A 26,125-nucleotide genomic window follows, 5' to 3' on the forward strand; every position below is an offset into this window, starting at 1 on the left:
CAAAGACAGCCCTGGGGCACTGCCACTGGTTTAGTATTCATTCTGCCAGGTCTTGCTGGGCAAGGAGCAGTCTGGGGGTGTGCGTGTGACAAGCGCACTTCACAGCTCATAGAAGTGGGTCATTCAGCGCTACAAATTCCTAACCCTAATCTCAGGATTAATCTTCATATTATTCTGTTACAATATGCATATGAAATTGGGAGAAAGGTCATATATGCATTTGTTTATATGTCAGCATACTGAACACCCACGCACGCACTCCGGAATACATAAGAAATTCAAACCAAACGTTGCCTCTGGAGAATGGAACTAGGCAAGTGGGAAACAGGAAAAAGGAGGAGACTTTTCATGTATGCCTTTCTGTTCTTTTTAAATTCTGAAATGACATGAATGTGTTACCTTGAGTATATGTGTGTGTAAAACCTAAGACCCAAAGTCCCCAAGGATAATTTCTTGAAGAAGTAAGATCTAAAAGCTTAGAATTATGAAAGGGCTTTTATAAACTGCAGAAAGGGTCCAGAAAACCATGACATTCAGAGCATATGAATGAACAAGGAGCTTAAAGAAACAAAGAAAGGAAGGGAAGAGGGAGGGATAAAGGAAAGGAAGCAGCAACATTCATTTACACACTAAGAACTGACAGACACAGAGTTTGCCCCTGGCTCTGGTTGACCTTCACACACTCTCTAGTGTCCTAATAACTAAACGAAGAAGCCAAGAAAGGCACACTTACCCGGTTATTCTCAAATAATTCCAGGACAAAAGTGACGGCACTGCTGTTGATGCCAATGAACAGATTAGCACATGATAAGGCCACATAGGCAGTGCTGGGGATATCGAACAGGAAGGATGCCGGGTACATCATGGGAATGATTGCCCACCTGTGTGAAATGACACAATTCAGTTGATGGTGTTCCAATTTCCACCCCACCTGCTGTGCCCTTAGGTATAATTCATCCCCCTCTCACACGGGGTGGTATGTTTGAACTGATGAAGAGTCCAGGGGAACCAAAGAGATACTGCCTTCCTTGGTTTTTGCTCTTCATCTTTGAATGGAGACAAACAATGCCTTTCCTGACCACCTCGTGGAGTTTTTGTGAGGAGCAATGAGATAGGAGCTGTGAATGTGCCTTGTAGATTATAAAGCCTTACACAATATATAGAAGCATTCTCTACCCTGCAACACTTTCCATTCTAGTCTGGATCAGCAAAGCTGGGCTGAGATTCCAACAGGCTAATATTCATAGCTCACTGGAGCTGATATGTCATATTCACACTTGTTCCTGGATTCTCTAAGAGAGATGAAGAGAGGCCATTACTCTGGGAAGACACTGCTGGCCCCTGCAGGAAGGGCCAGGTATCCTGATCTCCATTTTGCAGATGGGGAAACTCAGGCCCCAGTGAGGTGAATTACTTGTCTACAGTTATATGTATAGTAAGTGGTGGGCTTAGATATAAAGTTGTATGCTCTGTAATTCTATTGGATTTAATCCTTGCATTATTTTCTGGTCCTGACCCAGGAATGACTTTTCAGCTGTAGTCTTCTATGTTACAAACAACTTTTGGCTTGGTATAGGAGACACTGAGATGGACAGATTGGCCACAGATGAATAAGAGTCAGAGCTGAGTGAGGAACTGGGCAGTGATGGATTCTCAGGAAGATTAAGATTCAAACCATATGGGGCATCTCCATTGTTCCTAAGTACACTGGGCTGCAGGAACAGCTCCATGCATGGAGTCAGAAACAGAAGCCAGCCAGATTCCTGATCAGCAGCCACAGACCCCGCCAGGAACTAGAAGCTGATCTCGACACTGGAAACCCAGGTTTTCTGTCAGAAGAGCAAGCTCCTCCCCTGGCTTCCCTTCCCATTAGCTAATGGCCCACACAACTCACCCATATAGCATAAGCAGTGCAACAAGGGCTGGAAGGTTGTCTGAAGAAGTGTAGGCTTTCTTCTGAAACCCGATGAAGATGCCCACCACCAGCGCAGCACTTACAGTGTAATTCATCTTGAAGAGAGAAGAGAGGAGCAAGGTCCTTAATCTCTGCACCTCTGTTTCTCATTCAGTAAGACACGGGCTGGGCCAGGCTCCTCCAGTACTTACAGTTTGGGATTCTGATTCCATTTGTATAAACAGTTCTTGGCTAGCAAATGTATGTAAAGGTGTCCTTCGTCCTCCTACCCTGCTTCACCCCCACTTCCCTACAAAGGGAACCTTCAGTTGTATCTTTTGGAACAATGAATTATAAAATTCCACTTGATTTCTCCTCTTTCTAATCAGTCTCAAAGTCCTGTTGATTCTACTTTCTAAGCATGTCTCCAGAATTCAGAAAAATTTATAGTATAATTCTTGGTCTTACATCACTCCCTCCCCTCTCTTCTTAACAGAATTTAGTCCATCAGGCTGGACAGGGAAAGGCGGGCAGCCATGGTGAGGACAGGGGAGGAGTCAGAATGGTCCCAAGCAGAATGAGAACCTAAGAAGGATATCCATGGAGGTGACTTGGTACGGGGTGCTGGAGCCCCAGGCGGGGTCAGGATGGTGTCCTTACGGGGCTGATCTGGTGTGCGATATCAGAGCCAGAGCAGAATGGAGAGGGCCTGCACAAGAAGGTGGGTGGCTGGAGGAGGGAGAGGAGGGTGTCCACACAGTGGGGAGGACGAAGGCAGAGATGGGGAACTTACTACATACAGGTGTGTTGCTCAGGCAGGTAAATGAGTCAGGGGCAATAGCAACCAGTTTTTCATGTTTGGAGAAGGGAGCTACAAATACGGAAAGACAGAAACCAGAGTGAACCTGTAGTGCTGGATTGGAACTAGTGGTGTTTTTTAGTGAATGTTTTGTTCAGTTTTGTTGGATTCCCAGGTCCCTCAGTGGTAAAGAATCCTCCTGCCAATGGTGGAGGCAGGTTCAATCACTGGGTTGGGAAGATCCACTGGAGAAGGAAATGGCACCCTACTCCAGTATTCTTTCCAGGGAAATCCCATGAACAGAGGACTCTGGCAGGCTACGGTCCATAGGGTTGCAAAAGAGTTGGACCCAACTTAGTGACTGAATAGCAATAACAACAACAATTGTTCAGTTTAGTTCAGCATATAGATGAAGTCTAGGTGTACTTGTGCGCATGTCTATGTATATACACGCGCATCTCACCTAGTTGTCTCCACTGTGAAGGCCTGGGACCATTGATACCCCAGGGGCAAGGAATACATTCACCACCAAGATCTCAGTTTTGAAGGACATTTTCCACTGGAAGGAACCAGAACTCCTTGGGGAGATGACTGACTCCAGGGTAGGACTGGGCAGAGAACTTGGATGAATTCAAGGAACATGTGGACACAAGTCAAAAGGGCATGGGAGCTGGCTTGGAGGACGTCCCACTGGCCAAACTGGGGATAATCTGAGCACCAAAATCAGTAAGAATGGTATCAGACTGTAATCTGGATTAACACAGGAACCATGACTCCATAAAAGCATAAATAAACATATGAATAAATGGAAAGTTTGATTTAAAAAAACCAGGATATTTACACAACTTCAAAGTTGTTGTTAAGTCACTGAGTCATGTCCTGGGGAAGGAGGTATCTGTGTATGGTTGATGTCCACGTTCCAGAAACAGACTTGAAGAAAGTGACCTCTCAGCTGCCTTGCAGATCTTTTTTTCTTTGAAGTAAAGCAATCTCTTGAGTATTATTACAGTTTTACTTTTGTGTTGGATGAAATTGAAAAGATTACTTTGTTGTTGGGGAACTTACTCTGTTTCAGTAGGACTCCATGAGGCTAGAAAACTTTAAAAATTGTGTTTTCTTTAGTGGAAGTTTTAAATTTCTAAATAACTCCTCTCATCTTCTTGTGGAGGCCATCTAAAAATATCATTGATATCCCAATATTTTTCATTGAAAAATATTTAGTAACCTGGAAAATCGATATCAAATTAGAACTTACTTAATTCTTTCATTTAATGGTAACTTAGGTTTCAAACTCTGGAAAGACAAGGGAGATGTGGAAATAATTTTTAAATGCCTGTTGTTGTTGTTTAGTCACTCAGTCATGTCCCACTCTTTTGTGACCCCACAGACTTCAGCCCATCAGACTCTTCTGTGTGTGTGTGTGTGTGTGTGTGTGTGTGTGTGTGCGCGCACATGAGCGCTCAGTGGTGTCCAACTCTTTGTGAGACCATGGACGGTAGCCCGCTAGGCTTCTCTGTCCATAGGATTTCCTAGGCAAGAATACTGGAGTGGGTTGCCATTTCCTTTTCTAAGGAATCTTCCTGACCCAGAGATAGAACCCATATCTCCTGCATTGGCAGATGGATTCTTTACCACTGAGCCACCAGGGAAGCCCTAGCTTCAAAGCACCTCTCTCCAAATCCTGATTAATTATAAGGGAAAAAGAGTAACTTTACAGTGAACAAGCTCAGCAGACACCATCTTAATCAAGTAACAAAAGTGATCATCAGTAATAGGACAAATTGAAGTTAGAAGCTACCTGATAGGATGTAGTGAGCAGGATAGAGGAAAACTGCTGCTATGACCTGAATCCAATCATGAGGCAACATTAGGCAAACTCCAACTGATGGACATTGTGCAAAATAACTGGTCTACGATCTTCAAAAGTGTCAAGTCGCGAGTGTCAAAAAAAGAGGGAGGATCCATCCCAGGCTGACAGAGACTGAAGGGACAGGGCAACAAAATGCAGTGTGTGTGTGTGTGTGTGTGTGTGTGTGTGTGTGTGTGCGTGTGTGTGTCTTATGAGGAAGTTACTCTCAAATGGCTCAGAAAAAAGTTTCAAGCTGTATTTTCACTGTTTTTATAACTTTGTGGTTATTTCAAAATTTAAAAGAAAATAAAAACAGATGATATATTAAAAATAAGAACTTGTAGCATCACATACGTGCTGAGTGAATGATATAAACAACGTGTTTGTTCATTTATTCAACAATGACCTCTAGGCCAGTGTTATCTTTTTACCATTGGCCAACGAGGGTGCTTAGTTCCAACAATATAGCTCCTTGAATTGATTCCAGGCCATTCTTAAAATTCTAGAGCATCAGGAAGCCTGCTGGCATCATAGTCACCATTTCCAAGCTCTTCATTAGACTGCCAAGTGTCTACTTTGCTAGAATCATCTCCCACTCAGACACTCGCTTTGTCTTTCTGTCCACAAATTTCTCCTTAGGCTCAGAGATCTCTGTCTATAGCCAGGCACATGTGTGGGTCAGCCTCAGTTGCAAATTCTATTCCTTGTCTTTTTTTAAAAAAATAGGATGCAAAACCAGAACTTTAATAGCTTTTCAGTGCAGGAGAGCCTAGCTTCTCTCATGTTTAAAGCACAGGCCAATATGAGTGACTACAAGTGATGTTCTTGTTCAAAGGGAGGCTTATTGTCTCTGACCTCCTCCCCATGTGTTCATAAGTGTTTCCTCACGTAGACAGAAGCTAGAGAAAAGATTAGTTGCTACCGGTGATTTCTGGTTTTATACCGTTAAATGATGGCTGCTTAGTAAGTTGAGTAAGAGAGAAGAGATCATGTCTTCATAAACCCTAAATCTGTCATCATTATTAAAAATCATAGTGTAAAAGGTTGTGTTGGTCTCCATCATGATATATTCTATCTTCACATGAAGTGGAAGACTAACATCTTCATGTTAGTCTTAGAATGTTGAGATAAAACAAAGTATCTTGGTCCCAAGATGCCTGGAATAGACAGGAATTGGTGTCAAACAACTCCCATATTATAACCAGACCTTTGCTGTCAAGTCATTTGGACCCTGTAACCTGTAGTAAAGTAGCCCATCCTGACCCCTTTCTTCCCCCATCAATTCTGATTCTGAGGTAGTAGTCTGCTTCTGATTTGATATATAGCTTTTTTTCATGTTCTCTGAAGTGGTAGCTCATCTAATATAATGAAGATCTGGTTGGGAAATCAAAATAAGGCCCCTGGATAGGGTTTCCAGATTTAGCAACTAAAAATGTTGAACATGCAATTAAACTTGAATTTCAGGTCAAAAACTGATAAATGTTTTTGGGTAAGAATGCAGTATTTGAGGGGGACTTAGGACAAACTCCTACAAATAGCTGTGAAAAGAAGAGAAGCGAAAAGCAAAGGAGAAAAGGAAAGATATAAGCATCTGAATGCAGAGTGCCAACGAATAGCAAGGAGAGATAAAAGAGCCTTCCTCAGTGATCAGTGCAAGGAAAGAGAGGAAAACAACAGAATGGGAAAGACTAGAGATCTCTTCAAGAAAATTAGAGATACCAAGGGAACATTTCATGCAAAGATGGGCTTGATAAAGGACAGAAATGGTATGGACCTAACAGGAGCAGAAGATATTAAGAAAAGTGGCAAGAATACACAAAAGAACTATACAAAAAAGATCTTCATGACCCAGATAATCACAATGGTGTGATCACTCACCTAGAGCCAGACATCTTGGAATGTAAAGTCAAGTGGGCCTTAGGAAGCATCACTACGAACAAAGCTAGTGGAGGGGATGGAATTCTAGCTGAGCTGTTTCCAATCCTAAAAGATGATGCTGTGAAAGTGCTGCACTCAATATGCCAGCAAATTTGGAAAACTCAGCAGTGGCCACAGGACTGGAAAAGGTCTGTTTCCATTCCAATCCCTAAGAAAGGCAATGCCAAAGAATGTTCAAACTACCACACAATTGCACTCATCTCACATGCTAGCAAAGTAATGTTCAAAATTCTCCAAGCCAGGCTTCAGCAATACATGAACCGTGAACTTCTGGATGTTCAAGCTGGTTTTAGAAAAGGCAGAGGAACCAGAGATCAAATTGCCAACATCCGTTCGATGGTCGAACAAGCAAGAGTTCCAGAATAACATCTATTTCTGCTTTATTGACTATGCCAAAGCCTTTGACTGTGTGGATCACAATAAACTATGGAAAATTCTGAAAGAGATGGGAATACCAGACCACCTGACCTGCCTCTTGAGAAACCTGTATGCAGGTCAGGAAGCAACAGTTAGAATTGGACATGGAACAACAGACTGGTTCCAAATAGGAAAAGGAATCCGTCAAGGCTGTATATTGTCACCCTGCTTATTTAACTTCTATGCAGAGTACATCATGAGAAACGCTGGGCTGGAAGAAGCACAAGCTGGAATTAAGATTGCCAGGAGAAATATCAATAACCTCAGATATGCAGATGACACCACCCTTATGGCAGAGAGTGAAGAGGAACAAAAAAGCCTCTTGATGAAAGTGAAAGAGGAGAGTGAAAAGGTTGGCTTAAAGCTCAACATTCAGAAAACTAAGATCATGGCATCTGGTCCCATCACTTCATGGGAAATAGATGGGGAAACAGTGGAAACAGTGTCAGACTTTATTTTGGGGCCTCCAAAATCACTGCAGACAGTGACTGCAGCCGTGAAATTAAAAAATGCTTACTCCTTGGAAGAAAAGTTATGACAAACCTAGATAGTATATTGAAAAGCAGAGACATTACTTTGCCAACAAAGGTCCGTCTAGTCAAGGCTATGGTGTTTCCAGTAGTCAAGTATGGATGTGAGAGTTGGACTATAAAGAAAGCTGAGCGCTGAAGAATTGCTGCTTTTGAACTGTGGTGTTGGAGAAGACTCTTGAGAGTCCCTTGGACTGCAAGTAGATCCAACCAGTCCATCCTAAAGGTGATCAGTCCTGGGTGTTCATTGAAAGGACTGATGCTGAAGCTGAAACTCCAATACTTTGTGAAGAGTTGACTCACTGGAAAAGACCCAAAGCTGGGAGGGATTGGGGGCAGGAGGAGAAGGGGACGACAGAGGATGAGATGGCTGGATGGCATCACCGACTCGATGGACGTGAGTTTGAGTGAACTCGGGAGTTGGTGATGGACAGGGAGGCCTGGCGTGCTATAATGCATGGGGTCACCAAGAGTCGGACACGGCTGAGCGACTGAACTTAACTGAACTAGGATAAACTATACCTACAATTATTCATTGTTTTATCTGAAATTTAAATTTAACTGGATATCCTATGTTTATGGTGACTCAACCACAGGGCAGGTTCCATTTTACCCACTTTGAGGGTGGGGTGAGATTTAAGAAGAGCATGTAGGGTGAAGGACCTCTTTAGATTACCTCTTCAGCTCCAGATGATTCCCAGGAAGGCCAGCCTCAGGCCTGCCAAGCAGTGATGTTTCTGGTGGGTCAGAAGGCCCCTTGTGCAGAACATGTAGAGCACTCCCCACCGCAGTTGCTGAGCTGCGCCCTGCGTCCTTCCCCAGCTTGGGCCCTGGGCGTGGCACCTTCTGTCAGCCCTGGTCATATGAGAGCCCCACCCTGCTGTACTCCTTCAGTCAGAACAGACACAAACGCCTTGGGCCCAGGGTGGCAAGAGCGGGTCCATGACCTGATACTTACGATGTCCCAGAGGAAGTTGGTCAGCCAGTAGGTGGTGGGGCTCACTCCACTGACAAACTGGAGGTGCTTGGCCTTGTTCACCCTCTCCTGGATCAAATAAAGGACAAAGCTGGCAGGGACGAAGGACATGGCAAAAATCACGCAGATGGCCACTACAGCGTCCACCGAAGTGGTCAGTCTGCAGAAGGACGAGAGACACAGGGAGAGAGAGGCAGGTGAAGGAGGAGGAGCAGAAGCAGAAGGACAAGATCAGGCTCTGGAAAGTCCTTGCCCCACCCCAGGGAACAGCCTCCAGAATCCCCTTGCTTAACCTGAAGCTTGTCATCCCACTCGACTGTCCAAATCAAACTGGGTCAAGGTGAAGGTGGAGATTTGTGTGTTTCCTCTTCTAGGCTGATGTTGAATGTTAAGGTTATGTAGTATATAACCAATGTATGTAATATCATATACTGTTCCCTGTTAATATGAAAGTCTAGATACATTTTCTTTATATTACATTTTCTAATTATTTGTTGGTTGTGTATAGGAATGGATTTTTACCTCAAAAATATCATGCACTATAATGCTTTTATTAGTTCTAATAATTTGTCTGTAGATACTCTTGAATTTTTATGTAAATAAATACATGGTTTGTGAAAAGAAATACATTTTTAAAGGCAATGAATTATTAAATCACGCATTTAAGAAACACATCAGAACACAGAGAAATGTTACATTATAATGTAAGTTTAAGTGAGAAAGGAACAGGCTGGTTATGCAGGCGCTTGGCAATATTCACTCTTTCCTGGATCAGATAGAAAGCATCTGCCTGATGGGGCAAGTGTGTGCTGAAATCTAACCCAGCCTTCACATACGAGCCATGAACTCTGGTGTGGGCCAGCGCCCACCTGGACAAAGGAACATGTGTTCACACTATGTCGCTTCAGTCATGTCCAACCCTTTGCGACCCTGTGAACTGTAGCCCGCCAGGCTCCTCTGTTCATGAAATTCTCCAGGCAAGAATACTGGAGTAGGTGGGCACGCTCTCCTCCAGGGGATCTTCCCGACCCAGGGATTGAACCCATGTCTCTTTACATCTCCTGTATTACAGGTGGGTTCTTTACCACCAGCACCACCTGAAGCACCTTTCACTAATTCCCACGAAAGCACTATATGTGCTGGTCGACGCTCCTGTTAAAATGACAGATAGCTTGATCCACACACATAGTAAGATTAGAACAAATGATCAGAGGGAAACACCAAAAAATGCTTAGAGGAAATACCCTAAATTGTTGGGTTATAGAAGCTTAGTTCTTAAAACTCTCTTCTATAAACCTTATTTAGTGAACATATACTATTTTATATACTGTCCCTATAATCACAAGACTCCTATCTCATATTTCATATTCAAAAGGCTTGGCAGAAAGTAGAGAAACTTAGGTTAAGTGGGAATGGACACAGACTATTTTTCCTCAGTCTAGGGCCTCAGTGGGTGTCCCAGGAAAGGCCCCTAGGGCTTCAGATCCAAGTTTAGCCATCACCTTGGGCATGGTCAGTGCACTTGGAGTATACAGGGCCCCCTTACTGCCTTCCAGAAGGAGTTTGTACTAACAAAGGCATTCTCACCAAATATAGACCTTTGATAAGGAAAACATGCTACAAATTGCAAAAGTTTTTACTTCTTGAGGCTGAGCCTATGCTTTAGGAACGTAGGGATATGTCGACAGGTCCAAAGCCTGACCGTCTGGGGGAAATTACCGGAATCTAAGATAATTACTGCTGGGGCGATGAAAGATTTACTGAACTTCCCAGTTACTGGCAGTCATTTTGGATAATGGAAAGGAGACGATTTGTGTAAGTTCCAGGAGCAATATGTTACCAAAAGCAAAAAGGGAATGGAACCAGACATATGCTCACTTTCCAAATAAGTGAGGAGAAAGAATGGCCAAGCTGTTTGGCACAAGGAATCTTATGTTTCTGTGCACCTGATTAAACAAGCTGGCCGTCCAGTCTGGCAGCTCCTGCTAGTGAAAAGCCTCTTGCAGTGTTCAGAGTGGAGAAGGTGACAAGAACTCTGTGAGGCAGGGGGCACGGTGGCTTACACTGTGATCTCAGAGAGCTGCTCCTTGGTCAGGTTCAAGGGCTGGCTTATGATGGTGATGCCATACTCCTCGGGGTTCTTGTCCTTGTGCAGGCTAGCCCGTAAGATGGCGTTGTGGGCCACGTTGAGGAAGCTGACCAGAGCATGCCAACCCTTGTTGTTAAACCACACCTAGAGGACAGAAAGGCGGCTTCCTTAGGCTCTGCTCCACAGGACACTCTGCACGAACAGTAGCTGTTTAAAGAAAAAAATGAGCTGCAAGAAAACAATGGGAGCAGGAGGAAGGTTTTGGCAGCTGGGAGACATTTCATGCCAGATTCCAACAGGAGGAGGGGTGGAATTTAATTAAGCTGGGAAAATAAAAATAAAACAGCCACCAGCTCACGTGAGTTTTTAGCTCTAGGGCAGATCATGCAGGGCCAATACCTTAATGTTGTCTTCAGTTTCTAGTTGTTTAAGGAAAGCAGGCATTTCTTTAGCGGCCTCTCTGGTCATAGGGCCCTAGAAAGCCATAAAAAACAAACAAGAGGGTTTTTCCCACTCCCCCTCACCACCTCTTCTTAGCACTCACGATCATTTCTATTTCATAGGTGACCAGTTGAAAGTCCCACCAAATCTCCAGTCTGTTTACATACCCCGCTCACATTCATTAACTGGCCAAGGTCACTTAGAAATCCGACAAGTGCTTCTCCAGTGATGCGGGGAGCTGGGAGCTTTCCTCCAATAGAAATTCCTCCATACCTGAGAAGGGAACAAGAAGTCCTCAGCTCTGTGTCATGAGCCATGTGACCGTGTGTGTACCTCATGGCTATCATAGCTCTGTTTCTGTAGGAAAAGATGTATTTTTGCAGGAATTGTCTGGACTAGTGGGAAACATGGCTTCACTTTACAAACCAACTTTTCATAGCTTCTTCCTTATCTCCAGGGTGCAGTCCTGACTTCTTCTGAGCTTGGTGTCTGCCAACCTCTCCTACTTCACCCTCCTTATGCCTGACCTCCAGTGGCCTATTCCTGGCATCTAGTCATGCCACAAGCTCCGAGTGGCCTCTTTGCCTTTGGAGGGCTGCTAGTTTCTCTGGGTGCCTCTCCAACTCATCTGTCCTGTGTTATCTTCTCTTTGAGGTCTTCCCTGACTTTCCCCCACCCCTACCAGTGGTTCCTCTCCTCTGCTGCTTCCATACTCTGCAGGTACTTCTAGTGTGCAGGACTCACCATCACTGAACCTGGCCCAGTCTGCCATCCTCTCTTCGTGCCTCTCACCCATCCCTGCCTCAGGGAGTCCCTCCCCTCTCCCTGCGTTGACTCCTATCTGCTCTTCAGCTGCGATCCTAGCCTTGGGTCTCTCCCTGTCTAACACATCCTCCACACTGGTGCCCTAACACTGGCCTGGGCGTGTCGCTCTCTGGCTTAAAACTCTTCAATGGTAGCATAAAAGCCAAACTTCTCAACAAACAAAATTAACTTATTGAGTAGGGGAGGCGGAGGAGGAGAACTTTATTTCTCAGAGACTCAACTTGTCCTCCCCACCTCCCTACCTTTCTGCTTCAGTTGAGGCCTCTCACTACTTTCTAGCGAATGATTCTAAAAGCTGAATTTTACTTTCATGGCCTAGAGCCTTCCCAGGAAATCAAGTCAACATCAGCTCCACATTAATTCTAGAGGCCTTGTTCCTGAGGGAGCCTAGGGAGGCCAGCTCACTTGTAGACTGTCTCTGGAGGATTCTCAAACCTCAAGAACCACATGAACCTCCTGGATACCTCAGGAACAGGGTGAGTCTGGGGCTGGGCCAGACTCCCTGAGCCTTAAATGGAATGGGCCAAGGAATGCCAGGGTATAGGGTACTTGTGCTCTTGTTATAAACTGTTATTTGCTTGGAGGTTTTAGAACCTCCAGTGGAAGTGAGAAACAGAGTTAAGGGACTAGATCTGATAGATAGAGTGCCTGATGAACTATGGAATGAGGTTTGTGGCATTGTACAGGAGACAGAGATCAGGACCATCCCCATGGAAAAGAAATGCAAAAATGCAAAATGGCTGTCTGGGGAGGCCTTACAAATAGCTGTGAAAAGAATAGAAGCGAAAAGCAAAGGAGAAAAGGAAAGATATAAGCATCTGAATGTAGAGTTCCAAAAAATAGCAAGAAGAGATAAGAAAGCCTTCCTCAGTGATCAATGCAAAGAAATAGAGGCAAACAACAGAGTGGGAAAGACTAGAGATCTCTTTAAGAAAATTAGAGATACCAAGGGAACATTTCTTGCAAAGATAGGCTCGATAAAGGACAGAAATGGACTGGACCTAACAGAAGCAGAAGATATTAAGAAGAGATGGCAAGAATACACAGAAGAACTGCACAAAAAAGATCTTCATGACCCAGATAATCACGTGGGGCTTCCCTGGTGGCTCAGAGGTTAAAGCGTCTGCCTTCAACACGGGAGACCTGGGTTCGATCCCTGAGTCGGGAGGATCCCCTGGAGAAGGTAATGGCAACCCACTCCAGTATTCTTGCCTGGAGAATCCTATGGACAGAGGAGCCTGGTGGGCTACAGTCCACAGGTTGCAGAGTCAGACTCGACTGAGCGACTTCACTTTCACTTTTTCTTTCACTTTCAGATAATCACGATGGTGTGATCACTCACCTGGAGCCAGACATTCTGGAATGTAAAGTCAAGTGGGCCTTAGGAAGCATCACTACGAACAAAGCTAGTGGAGGTGATGGAATTCCAGTTGAGCTATTTCAAATCCTGAAAGATGATGCTGTGAAAGTGCTGCACTCAATATGCCAGCAAATTTGGAAGACTCAGCAGTGGCCACAGGATTGGAAAAGGTCAGTTTTCATTCCAACCCCAAAGAAAGGCAACGCCAAAGAATGTTCAAACTACCACACAATTGTACTCATCTCACACGCTAGTAAAGTAATGCTCAAAATTCTCCAAGCCAGGCTTCAGCAATATGTGAACCGTGAAATTCCAGATGTTCAAGCTGGCTTTAGAAAAGGCAGAGGAACCAGAGATCAAATTGCCAACATCTGCGGGATCATCGAAAAAGCAAGAAATTTCCAGAAAAACATCTATTTCTGCTTTATTGACTATGCCAAAGCCTTTGACTGTGTGGATCACAATAAACTGAAAAATTCTGAAAGAGATGGGAATACCCATCTCTTGAGAAATGACCTGCCTCTTGAGATATCTGTATGCAGGTCAGGAAGCAACACTTAGAACTGGACATGGAACAACAGACTGGTTCCAAATAGGGAAAGGAATCCGTCAAGGCTGTATATTGTCATCCTGCTTATTTAATTTATATGCAGAGTACATCATGAGAAACGCTGGGCTGGAAGAAGCACAAGCTGGAATTAAGATTGCCAGGAGAAATATCGATAACCTCAGATATGCAGATGACACCACCCTTATGGCAGAGAGTGAAGAGGAACTAAAAAGCCTCTTGATGAAAGTGAAAGAGGAGAGTGAAAAAGTTGGCTTAAAGCTCAACATTCAGAAAACTAAGATCATGGCATCTGGTCCCATCACTTCATGGGAAATAGATGGGGAAACAGTGGAAACAGTGTCAGACTTTATTTTTGGGGCTCCAAAATCACTGCAGATGGTGATTGCAGCCATGAAATTAAAAAATGCTTACTCCTTGGAAGGAAGGTTATGACCAACCTAGATAGCATATTCAAAAGCAGAGACATTACTTTGTCAACAAAGGTCCATCTAGCCTAGGCTATGGTTTTTCCTGTGGTCATGTATGGATGTGAGAGTTGGACTGTGAAGAAGGTGAGCACTGAAGAATTGATGCTTTTGAACTGTGGTATTGGAGAAGACTCTTGAGAGTCCCTTGGACTGCCAGGAGATCCAACCAGTCCATTCTAAAGGAGATCAGCCCTGGGATTTCTTTGGAAGGAATGATGCTAGAGCTGAAACTTTGGCCACCTCACGCGAAGAGTTGACTCACAGGAAAAGACTCTGATGCTGGGAGGGATTGAGGGCAGGAGAAGGGGACAACAGAGGATGAGATGGCTGGATGGCATCACTGACTCGATGGACGTGAGTCTGAGTGAACTCCGGGAGTTGGTGATGGACAGGGAGGCCTGGCGTGCTGCGATTCATGGGGTCGCAAAGAGGTGGACCTGACTGATCAACTGAACTGAACTGAACTGAACTGAACTGGAGGGAGGAAGTGAAGTGAAGTCACTCAGTCATGTCCGACTCTTTGCGACCCCATGGGGTGTAGCCTATCAGGCTCCTCCGTCCATGGGATTTTCCAGGCAAGAGTGCTGGAGTGGATTGCCATTTCCTTCTCCAGGGGACATTCCAGACCCAGGAATCGAACCCAGGTCTCCCGCATTGCGGGCAGATGCTTTACCGTCTGAGCCACCAGGGAAGTCTGAGGGAACTGGAGGGAGAGTGCTCCAGAACTCCTCTTCAGGAAGTATCTCCCGTCATTTATGTCCTCTGAGGAGATTCACTGCTGAGCATGTTCTGGGTGCAGGGTGTCTGTAGCCGAATGTCCCTTAAGACATGTCTTATGAATTCCTGGGCAAGTACGGAACAGCTCATCCAGGTGACTTTGAGGTGTGACTTTTTTAATGTGCAGTAATTTAAAATAGATCACTCTGAGATTTTAATTTTTTAAAAATAGTTTCTTACCTCTGTTCATTGACCCAGAATTTGCTCTTCAAACTGAAAGCCGAAACAAATCATACAGTGAATACAACAAATATTCAGGAGTGTTAACTTTCTTTCCCAAACGCCCACTGGGCTGTCCCAGTCTTCAGGGGCATTTTTGTATTTCCTGATAGCCCCTCACAGGCCAAGGGCTTAGCCTGAAAAAAATCTGTGGAGAAAAGACTAATGTTTCCTAACCCTTGCCTTCCCATCACATCCTGACTTCTGGGCCTTCCTGCTGGCCCTGTTGTAAGGTTATCTGTCAGATGATCTGGACCCAGGAAATAGGACAATGACCCTGGCAGCATGGAATGAAGGCTGCAGCCCTCCCCTCTTGCACCCGGAAAGAGTGAGACTCTCATAATCACCTGCACGCTTGGAGGAAGTTCTGAATCACTCCTAGTGCAGAGTTAAGGGACTGACTTCCAGCCAACAAGGGACAAAATTACAAGATTGGAAACGCACAGAACCAGCTCTAGTCCTCATAGTGCAGGCTCACAAGCTATCTTGGTCACAAAGCACAAAATCCCAAATTTCACATTGCAAATGTGCTCCTGAGAACAAAGGGTGGGATGCAGTCACTGTTTACTGCATTATTGAATAAATTCTATGCACTCTGCTGGTATTTTCGTGCTCAATGGTATTCCTCATTTGCTAACTGCTGGCTTGGCACTCCTTTCTCAGCAGCTGCTTTCACCATCTGCAGTGTGTTGTAGTTAACTGAGTCCATTAATCCTTCGCTTAGGGACTGGGAGGGGAAGCCACGGAAAACATGACTAGAGTTAGACAGTATGTTTTATTTTAAAATTCCAGAGAACATGGGGCTTAGACCAGGGTCCCCTATAACGCTCTCTCCATAGCATGCTCTTGTCTCACTGTTTGCTGTGATGGGGCTGCTGAAGTTGGTCCATCCTGGATGGAGCTCAATGAGAACAGCTGCAGAGATGAGAGGAGTGCCTGGCATTGGAAAGGGCAGTCATCCCGGGGCTAATTCACAGTTAGAGTACAACAGGTACAGTTAACCTGGACAACCTGTGGGCTCACAAGGACTCTCTCCCACTGTCTCGCTCCTATCTTGGTCTCATTGTTTCCTTTCTCCGTGTTGCTTCTTACTTTTCCTTTTTTAATTGTCTCTTTGTCTTCTCCCTGTCCCCCTTACTCTCCTTCCTCCCTCCAAACTTCACCTCTCTTTTTGAACTACTTAAAATATGAGACTGTATTTTGGAAAAATTCTATACTTTCTTATTTTACTTGTAGTAGTGCATGGGTTAAACTTTGCTTGGCCTAAACGAAACCAAAAACAAATCAAAATTAATCATAAGTTGCATTTGACTGGTATATGCCCCAATTGTCTTTTCTATCAGTTGAGACTTTCAAATTAGGAAAAAGAAAAAATTCCACTGCCCTGATTGTTGAAAAGTCATGAGGAAACTATCTTCTGATCTTAGTCAATATTTTCCCAAGGGAGCCAGGATGAAAAGTACAAAAAAGTATCTTACCTGCTTCGGATAAGAGCAGGGTATGTTTTTACCAGGAAGTCGGAGACATTCCTGTCTGTAAGGTCCTGCAGAATTTCAGTGCTGCGTTGCGTTCTCTGAAGCAAGGACATATCTGCATTAATCACTTCTGAATTTGAGGTGAAACTACTTGTTCTTTTCCAAAAATTATTTGCAGACTCAACTACTGGGAAGACAGTAAAGGATTGGTGTCTCCCTAGTTCCCCCAGCAATGATGCGAAACTTTTGAGCCCTCTTTTTCCTTTATTCCGTTGACGACCCAGGATAGTTCTCACTTCAGAATCCATCTCCAACCCGTCTGCACGTCTCCAGCCCTGCCACATCACCCTAGACCAAGTCTCCACCCAGGCATCACCTGGACGTCTACAGACACTTCCAAACTGGGCTCTGCGTCCACCCTGGCCCTCCACAATCCACTCTCCATTCAGGAGCCAGACTGAGCTCAAAAAAATAATCAATCAGAATATACCATTTGCCTTGCTTACCACACTCCAATGAGCCGCAGGATCAGATCCTAATTCGTTACCAAGGCTGAGTTCACCTGTAGGCACCCCCTTGTTTCCTGACCTCCCCACTTCTGCTTCTCAAATGCACACCTCGCATTCCCTCCCCCTCCCTGGACAACCTCTCAGGGCTAACTTGTCCTCATTCAAATCTCAGCCCAAAGTTTATTCCTCAGAGAAGTATTTTCTGTATCCAGTCACACGTGGTAGTATTGTCTTCACAACTTCATGTCTATCTGAGATTTTCTTTCCAGTCTATCTGTTTACTTGTTTTTGTCTGTAGGATAGGATACAAATTCTGTGAGAGCCAGGACTTTTTCTGACTTGTTAGCTGTTCTGTCCCCAGCACCCAGAATAGTATCTGGCATAGAGTTGACACAATAAATTGTGATGTGAATGAAAAAAATCAAACAGTGCCTTACAATTTACATCACTTTGAAAATTCATCTAGAACTTGAGGTAATCAAAAGATTTTAGAGAATTGAAAAGTGCATGAGTTTGACCACCAGGTGGCACTTTAAATATAAGAATACATAGCATTTAGTTTCTGGTCTGTCATGAACCTGGGTGTCAAGAGTGCCACCCAGAGGCAGACGTGCATGGTAAGTCGCCTCAGTCATGTCTGACTCTTTGTGATGCTATGGACAGTAATCTGCCAGGCTTCTCTGTCCATAAGGATTCTCCAGGCAGGAATACTGGAGTGGGTTGCTGTGCCCTCCTCCAGGGGATGTTTCTGACCCAGAGATTGAACTCACGTCTCTTATGTCTCCTGCATTGGCAGGCAGGTTCCTTACTAGCTGAGCCATCTGGGACCCCTAAGGAAGTGTAGTTATCTTCAATTTATAAGTGAGGAAATTATCTCCAACTTATTAGAGAGGCCAAGTAACCTGTCCATGGCTCTCTGACGCCAATGATGGTGCTCATCCCACTGCCTCTTGGGGATTTGTTCATTCATTTATTGGCAAGTCATGAGAGATGACCATATAGGACCCAGCTCTGTCCTAGTTAGCTTGGAGGCCTGTTATCAACCTTAGACAAACTAAGACTTCTCTGGCCCAGCTCACTGTCTCTGAAACCCCATGGAGAAGCTCACTGTGATACATTATGGCGTTTAGAACTCCATGAGGATGCCACTCAGAGCCAAGATTGCTGATATCCTTGAGAAACACAGATTTCTAACATAGATTGCATGTGTGTGTATGTGTATGCATGTCAATAACACAGCACATGGCAAGCTTCTTAATCAAGATTGTTAGTAAGTGTGCTCTTTAATGGACACTACAACATTGTTTATAACAGAGAAAAATTGAAAACCCACATGTTCAGCAATGAGCGAAAGTTGCTCCTTCATGTCCAACTCTTTGTCACTCCATGGACTATGCAGTCCATGGAATTCTCCAGGTCAGAATACTGGAGAGGGTAGCCTTTCCCCTCTCCAGGGGACCTTCCTGACCCAGGAACTGAACTAGGGTCTCCTGCATTGCAGGCAGATTCTTTACCAACTGAGCTATCAGGAAAGCTCCTATCAGCAGTGTGAGATGCTTGCTTGCTTGCTCAGTCACTTCAGTCATGTCCGACTCTCTGCGACCCCATGGACCACGGCCCACCAGGCGCCCCTGTCCATGGGATTTTCCAGGCAAGAGTACTGGAGTGGGTTGCCATTTCCTTCTCCAATGAGAGATGAAATAAATTAAAGTAAATCCAAACAGTAGGATAGTGTGCAGGCATGCTATGATGAGGTAGATGTATATTTACTGATGTGGACATATGTTCATGATATGTTATTGATTGCAGGTTTCAGGACAACATTTTGAATATAATCCTGTTTGAACAAATAACAACTAAATATTATTGGTGGTTATTGCCAAGTGATAGGGTGATATCTTTTTGTTCTGACTTCTCTGTATTTTCTAATTTTTCTGTAGTAAGCATGCACGATATATTTTTTTCTCAATACTCAAAGATATTTTCTTACTAGATTGAATGGGAGTGTTTAATGGAAATGAAACTTTTGGTCAGCGACTTCCTTCAGTTGGTGAGGACCCAGAGCCTCACTTAGTCCTTCACTTAGCTGTTAGTTTGAAATGGTAGTTGTCTAGAAACTCAGGAGGTGCAATGGCTGCAGTTGCAGGCAGGCTCAGGGCCCTGGTGGCCCCCGGAGGGTGGAGGTACCTGCGGGGGTGGGAGGCCCCCTGCGCCCTCAGGGCACTCAGGGAGCATGGTGAGCTTCTCTCTGGTGCTGCACCTGCAGGCAGGTGAAGGTTGGTCCGCTGTCCATCTCTGCTGTTGGAGCAAGTGGGTGACGTCCGGGGACACAGATGGAGTCTTCCAGGGGCTTGAATTTCCACAGGGGAACTCCCTCATGGAAGATAAGAGAATATTCCACAGTCAGATCCAAAGTTTATAAAAACTCCTAAAAATGAGAAATAGAACCTAGCCCTTTCCTTCTTAGCCATTTTTTCCCTTTCCTCAGACCCATGCATTTTCTTCTACTCTTAAAGGTTTCTGCTCAAGAAAAATCAAGACTAGAATTTTGTTGATTGACTAGGTGGTGTGGGTCTAGGCAAGGATTATCTAGAGTGATATAATTTTCCTTTTATCTGCTGGCAGCTCTGTTGAGGGAACAAATACAAGAATTTTAAATTAGTCTATTTTGGTCCTCACAAATAACTCTGAAAAAGACTAGATGAAAAAAGCATTTAAAATTATACTGAACGTTTTAAATTCTTGGTGTATTTCAACCACCAATGAATGAAAGCATGACTTTTCCTCTAGAACTCTCTTCTCTACACTGAAAGCAATATTGACAGTTGGCCATATGTGTAAGTAATGCCGTTCTAGGTCCAATTACTTGCACACCCCCATCTCTCTCCTTCTTCCTTCAGATTCCTTTAGAAGAAGTTGTGAGTAGCATATGTCAACTCAGTTTGGAACTTTATTGAGAATTATAGAACTAGAGACTTATCCAGTGATGCAGAGGCTTCCTGAAAGCTAGTGAACACCCCTGCACACAGATGTTGAAGGAGAGGCCCGGTGAGCGCTGCTCAGGGATACGGAAGTGTCTGAGTAATATAGATGGGGTCTCGCCAACCATGCTGTCCTAGGCCCCCACTATTGGGCTCTCCCAGGGCAGCTGTTGGTGTTACAGCAGGGGAGCATAGGGACTTACGAAAGCCACTCTTCCTTCAGGCAGCGGTTGCCAAAGCCTGGCTTATTCACAAGGACATCTGCAAGTGCTGAGAGCCATTCACTGTCCGGCTGGTCCATGCTAGACAGAGCGAGAGGGGCACAGCTGGTCCATGCTAGACAGAGCGAGTGGAGGTGTGACTGGGACGGAGGAACAAAGCCACCAACATGGAACTCAACAAATGTCTATTGAATGGGTGCTGTGTGCCAGGCATGTACACAGGGCACAGCGCGCTGCCTTGATGGGGCTCTGGGTCTTCCGAGAAGGGCGTAGGAAGGTCGCCTGAACACACTCAGTGGTCTGATGCCACATCGTGTCTGCAATTCAAAACAAGGGAACTTAAACCCACTCACCCACCATCTGCCTTCTCTTTCCTTACTCCTGGCAGTCTTGGGTGTCCATGTGGAGGTCACCTTTCCCAGGTGGCAAATTATCTTTCTTTCCGAGGGCAGTCTGAGGACCCCATCACACTGGTGACTGTCCCAGAGTGGGAAGGGCAGGGCCCTACCAAGCAGCAGGGGACCCAAGGGCCCCACAACCCAAGGAGGTGAATGATGACCTTTGGGATGAGTCTACACACCTGAAGAAGGTGTACTGCTGTCCATACATCCAGGGGTGAAGGGTCAGAGCAGGATATTCACCAAAAGGAGGGATGATGAGGGAAAGCATTAGAGCCAAAAACACAAAAGTGGCTGGGAGCACAATCTGTGGGAAAATAAACATGGTAACTTAGGCTATGGTATCACACACACACACACACACACACACACACACAAGTCTTTTAAACATTTATCTGGCAGCCTCATAACTAGCCCCTAATAGAGATTAACATGATGGGAGGATGTGCAAAGGCAAGTTGTAAAGAAGAACAGAGAACATTCCACCCTTTGAAGGGTAGTTAAAGCAGGCCAGTATTGAACCCTAAAGTAGGCCAGTGCTCAGCCAGAGGTAAACCAGAGTTTCTGCTTCTGAACAAAAAATCTAAAGAGAAAAAGCAGACAATGACGTAGGGTCTGCAAAAAATGAATAAAAACATGATTTTCCCTTCCCCTGTAAAAATAAAACCAATATTTATATATTCATTATTATGCTATTTTCTCTGCTGAGTGTACTAGAATACTTACAAAGAAGCTTCATGTTACCAAGAAGAAGCAGAGGTTGGCAAGGAGAAAACAAAGCTGACAGAAGCCAAAGATGGTACCCGTGGCCATGTCTGACCCCACATGCACAAGAAGGCCTGGGAGAGGATGGGGAGGCCAGGGAGGCCACCAGCAAACAGGCACAGCCAAAGACTGCAGTAATACCTGCGCCAGGAAGTCCTTGTGGCTGCGGATGGTGTGCTGGAACCTCTTGACCAGCAGAGCGTGCACGTGCTGGACGACAAGCCGCGCTCCTGAGTTCAGTCGGCTGTGTCCCTCCTGCTCCGGTGGAGGCTGGCCCTCCGGGTGAGCAGCTGGCTCCCCGGGGTGGCTGCTGGAGCCCTGGGGAGTCTGTCTGGCCTTCTCGCTAGGACCCAAACAGGGGTGTCGAAGGTTGATGTTTTCTCTTTTCTGCTGAGTGCCTCCTGGTTTGGAAGATGGAATGAGTAACTTAGAAAAACATTCACAAGGTCAATTTTTTTCTTACTGTGTTAGTTTTCCCTTCATCTAAGTTAGAAACAAAATATCTGTCAGAAACGTTAAGAAAAATTTTTACATTCTACTTTCTGATATAAATCATTTTAGACAGAATTGCCTGAAAATGCTTTAAAAATCTCTACATAAAGAGGACAAGACAGAGAGGTTCAAAACACATAAGCAAAAAATAAAAACAATAAAGTTGCAGAACAATATGTGTAATAAGATCATATTTATGTTAGCACATGTGTCACATGGAAAGAAACATGTTTTATGTATACACATACACTCACAGTGTGTACCCATGTGCAAAATTCTGAAAGAATACCTGTTAATTGTTAAAAGATCACTTCAGGGGCAGAGCTGGACGGGGCAGGGGATGAAATGGGAAGGGTTAGCCTTTTTTGTATTATTTGAATTTAACAGCAAAATATATTCATGTATAACCTGTGTACATGAAAAGAAAGAGTCAGCTTGGTTCTTTCTATATTTTTAGAGGTCACCGAGAAGTAGAAAGCAGAAAGACCAATAAACTAGGAGTTAGGAGACCTGGGTGTGAATCCTGACTCTACTAACTAGATGTGCAAATTTGTCTTAATGACTCAATCTGTCTGAATCTGAGTTTTCTCATCTGTAAAATGAAAAAAAGAAAGGAGCTATTATGAAGATTAAATGAGCTAACACATGTGAATGAGCTTTATAAACCATTGCAAGTCATCAGCTATTTTGAAGCTAGAGTGTATCATCGCCAATTAAAATGTTCTTGCAGAATGTGGTGTTGGACCTAGAGAGCTTAGAGGACGGCTGGCTGGCCCCCACGTCTCTCTCCTAACGTCCTCCAGGACAAGAACAACTGCAGAGGGAGCTGGGTCAGCTGAGTCATCCTTTCAGCTAATTTCCACAGGCACCTGCAGTGTGCCAGGCTCACTACTTAGAGGGTGACCATCTGCAGGCTCACTGACTACTCAGCACCAGCGCCCCAGTTCTGCCTCCCTTCTGATCTGGACTCGGCTTTGACGCCTTTGCTGTGGTTGGCCCTCCCTCTGGCAGGATTTCTGCTGCCTGTCTTCATGCCTGTCCTCTGAGCTGCACTCTCCCTGACACCCCATCCAGGCTGTAGGCCCCTGTTCAGATCAGAGTCGAGGGCTTCAGGCCTGTTTGTCCCTGGCTCTCTGCTACCCTCTAGAGGCCACTGGCAATGAGACATCCTTCAGAAATGGCCTGGAGTCTCTTGGTGCCGTGCAGCTCCATAGACAGCCACAGCTCCTTCAGACTCTGAAGACCAGACCAGAAAAACGCCGGCCTCAAAAACAGAGCCCTTTCAGACAAATGCAATTAGCAATCTGAAAAACGGGAGACAATCTGAAAAATAGGAGTGTGTAATCGAGGGCCCTAGATTTGAGAACTGAGACCAAGGAATAAGACTGAGAAGCCTATATGACTTTAAGGCAAGTCATCCAATTTATAAGAGCTGTTTAGCCAGATGTTCTCGCCTGGAAAATCCCACGGACAGAGGAATCTGGTTGGCCACAGTCCACGGAGTTGCAAAGAGATGGACACAACTGAGTGACTAACACTTTTACTTTCTTTTCCCCAGATGGGGTCAATCCCTGCCCTACCAGCCTCATAAGGTTATAGCGACAATCAAATAAAACAATGGATATTTAGTTTTTTGTAAAGTATAAGTTATGGCTGAGTTTGAGGTAAGAGATATTTGTAAGTGCTGAGATGAGGGTATTGCTGAATCATTACCAGAAATTGCACACTGTGTTAAGACTTAGCATGCTTTAACTCATTTAATTCTCTCAATAACCTAGTTATGACAAAGCTAGACAGTGTATTAAAAAGCAGAGACATCACTTTGCTGATGAAAGTCCGTCTAGTCAAAGCTATGGTTTTTCCAGTAGTCATGTATGGATGTGAGAGTTGGGCCATAAAGAAGGCTGAGTGCTGAAGAATTGATGCTTTTGAACTGTAGTGTTGGAGAAGACTCTTGAGAGTTCCCTTGGACTGCAAGGAGATCAAACCAGTCCATCCTAAAGGAAATCAGTCCTGAATATTCATTAGAAGGACTGATGCTGAAGCTGAAGCTCCAATACTTTGGCCACCTGATGTGAAGAACTGACTCATCTGAAAAGACCCCGATGCTGGGAAAGATTGAAGGCAGGAGGAGAAGGGGACGACAGAGGATGAGATGGTTGGATGGCATCACTGACTCAATGGACATGAGTTTGAGCAAGCTCCGGGAGATGGTGAAGGACAGGGAAGCCTGGTGTGCTGCAGTCCATGGGGCCACAAAGAGTTGGACATGACTGAGTGAGTGAACAACAACCTTCAAAGGTGGACACTATTATCATCCCCATTTGGCATATGAGGAAACTGAGGTACAAAGAAACTAAATATTAATAAGTCCTAGGGATATAATGTATGACATGATAAATTTAATTAACACAGCTATATGTTATCCATGGAAGTTATTAAGGGAATGAATCTTAAGAGTGTTCAGAAACAAAAAAAGAGGCTAAGTATCTACCCAAGGGGGCTTCCCAGGTGGCACTAGTGGAAAAGAACCCATCTGCCAATGTAGGAGACATAAGAGATGCAGCTTAGATCCCTACCTAGGTTGGGAAGGTCCCCTGGAGGACGGCATGTCAACCTACTCTAGTATTCTTGCCTGGAGAATCCCATGGACAGAGGACCCTGGCGGGCAAAGAGTCGGACGTGACTGAAGCAACTTAGCACACATACATCTACCCAAAGCCACTCAATCAACAAACTATAGAATTCAGGTTTGGTGTTTGGCCTGCTTCATTGTAGAGGCTACACTCAACTCCTACCCCTGACTGTCTCTTTGGAACATCCTATTCTATTAATAGATCCAGAATGACCACTCTTCTGATGTGTAATTTATTCTTTTGCTGCTGCTGCTGCTGCGTCGCTTCAGTCGTGTCCGACTCTGTGCAACCCCATAGACAGCAGCCCACCAGGCTCCCCCGTCCCTGGGATTCTCCAGGCAAGAGCACTGGAGTGGGCTGCCATTTCCTTCTCCAGTGCATGAAAGTGGAAAGTCAAAGGGAAGTCGCTCAGTCGTGTCTGACTCTTCGTGACCCCATGGACTGCAGCCCACCAGGCTCCTCTGTCCATGGGACTTTCCAGGCAAGAGTACTGGAGTGGGGTGCCATTGCCTTCTTTGAATTTATTTATTCTTCTAAGAGGACTAATTATTAAGCAGAAGCACTCTGTGCAGATTAATGGCCCCAATTCTTGAGTTCATCATAGTTTCTAATATAAATTATCATGTTTTCATTCTGGTCTTGGTTAATGGAAGTTTTTGCCCTTGGGTGAGTTGAGGGAACTTAATTGCTGTGTCTAAAGAGCTGGAAAGAAGACCTGGGCCCTGTGGCGGGCTGCTCTCACTCCCTCCAGGGCACTGCTCTTTATACCCCACCCTGCCCGGAGGGCCACCTCTTCTGGCAACCACACAGCCTACCTGGATCATGGCACATATCTGGGCTGATATATTGGACCACTGATAGTTCTAGACAGAGCCGGGATCACTTACAAAGCAAGGTGGAAACCATGACTTAAGAGCAGGCACCAGAAACAGAGAGGAAACAGTCTTTGCACAGGAGAAGGCTGCGGTAGTCACACCGGGTAGAAAGAGGTGACCAGCGGCAGGTGCCCACATCAGCAAAGGTGAATTCCTTCAGAGCTCTTTCCATGACCAGCGAGAGGGAAATGGAACAAGAAGGGAGAAGCCAGGGAGAGGATTCTATCGGACTGGGTGGATGCCTGTTTTTCTATCAGAAGTGGCCTGTGTTGTGGCAGGTGAGTCCTCCTGCACATCCATACTCCCATTCTCCATCCTCCACAGTAAAGACCACTTAAGTCATGAGTGCTTTTTGTGGCTCTGAGATTTGGTAGAAATTGTGGAAGGGGATAACTGGTGTCCAGGCTCACACATATAGAAGAGAAGCCCCCAGAACCCACAACCTTTATGGTCCCCACAGTTTCAAAATTCCTTAGGGCAGTAAATGAGGGCTCAGAACCATTTTATCTCCATCTCAAAGAGGCCAGGGGGTCATAGCTGGCATCTGGATTGTATTATCTCTAAGAACTCTGTGAGCTGTCACTCATGCCGGCAGGAGTGGATCAGAGGCCTGGTAGAGAG

General features: G+C 45.0%; 1 protein-coding gene across 1 annotated transcript in view; it reads right to left on the minus strand.

The window, feature by feature from the left end:
- ABCA4 (ATP binding cassette subfamily A member 4) overlaps positions 1-26,125 on the minus strand; it is a 138,448-nt gene that overhangs the window by 19,570 nt on the left and 92,753 nt on the right. The window contains exons 25-36 of the mRNA XM_018045782.1: positions 21,643-21,902; positions 20,919-21,043; positions 20,321-20,419; positions 19,324-19,510; positions 16,631-16,725; positions 15,114-15,146; positions 11,101-11,206; positions 10,892-10,966; positions 10,467-10,636; positions 8,386-8,563; positions 1,895-2,010; positions 734-881 (exon numbers count right to left, since the gene is read on the minus strand). Of these exons, the coding sequence (XP_017901271.1) occupies positions 734-881; positions 1,895-2,010; positions 8,386-8,563; positions 10,467-10,636; positions 10,892-10,966; positions 11,101-11,206; positions 15,114-15,146; positions 16,631-16,725; positions 19,324-19,510; positions 20,321-20,419; positions 20,919-21,043; positions 21,643-21,902 (1,592 nt within the window). The remainder of the gene's footprint in view (positions 1-733; positions 882-1,894; positions 2,011-8,385; positions 8,564-10,466; positions 10,637-10,891; positions 10,967-11,100; positions 11,207-15,113; positions 15,147-16,630; positions 16,726-19,323; positions 19,511-20,320; positions 20,420-20,918; positions 21,044-21,642; positions 21,903-26,125) is intronic.

The sequence above is a fragment of the Capra hircus genome, chromosome 3, assembly GCF_001704415.2.
Source record: "Capra hircus breed San Clemente chromosome 3, ASM170441v1, whole genome shotgun sequence".
Classification (NCBI taxonomy): Eukaryota; Metazoa; Chordata; class Mammalia; order Artiodactyla; family Bovidae; genus Capra; species Capra hircus.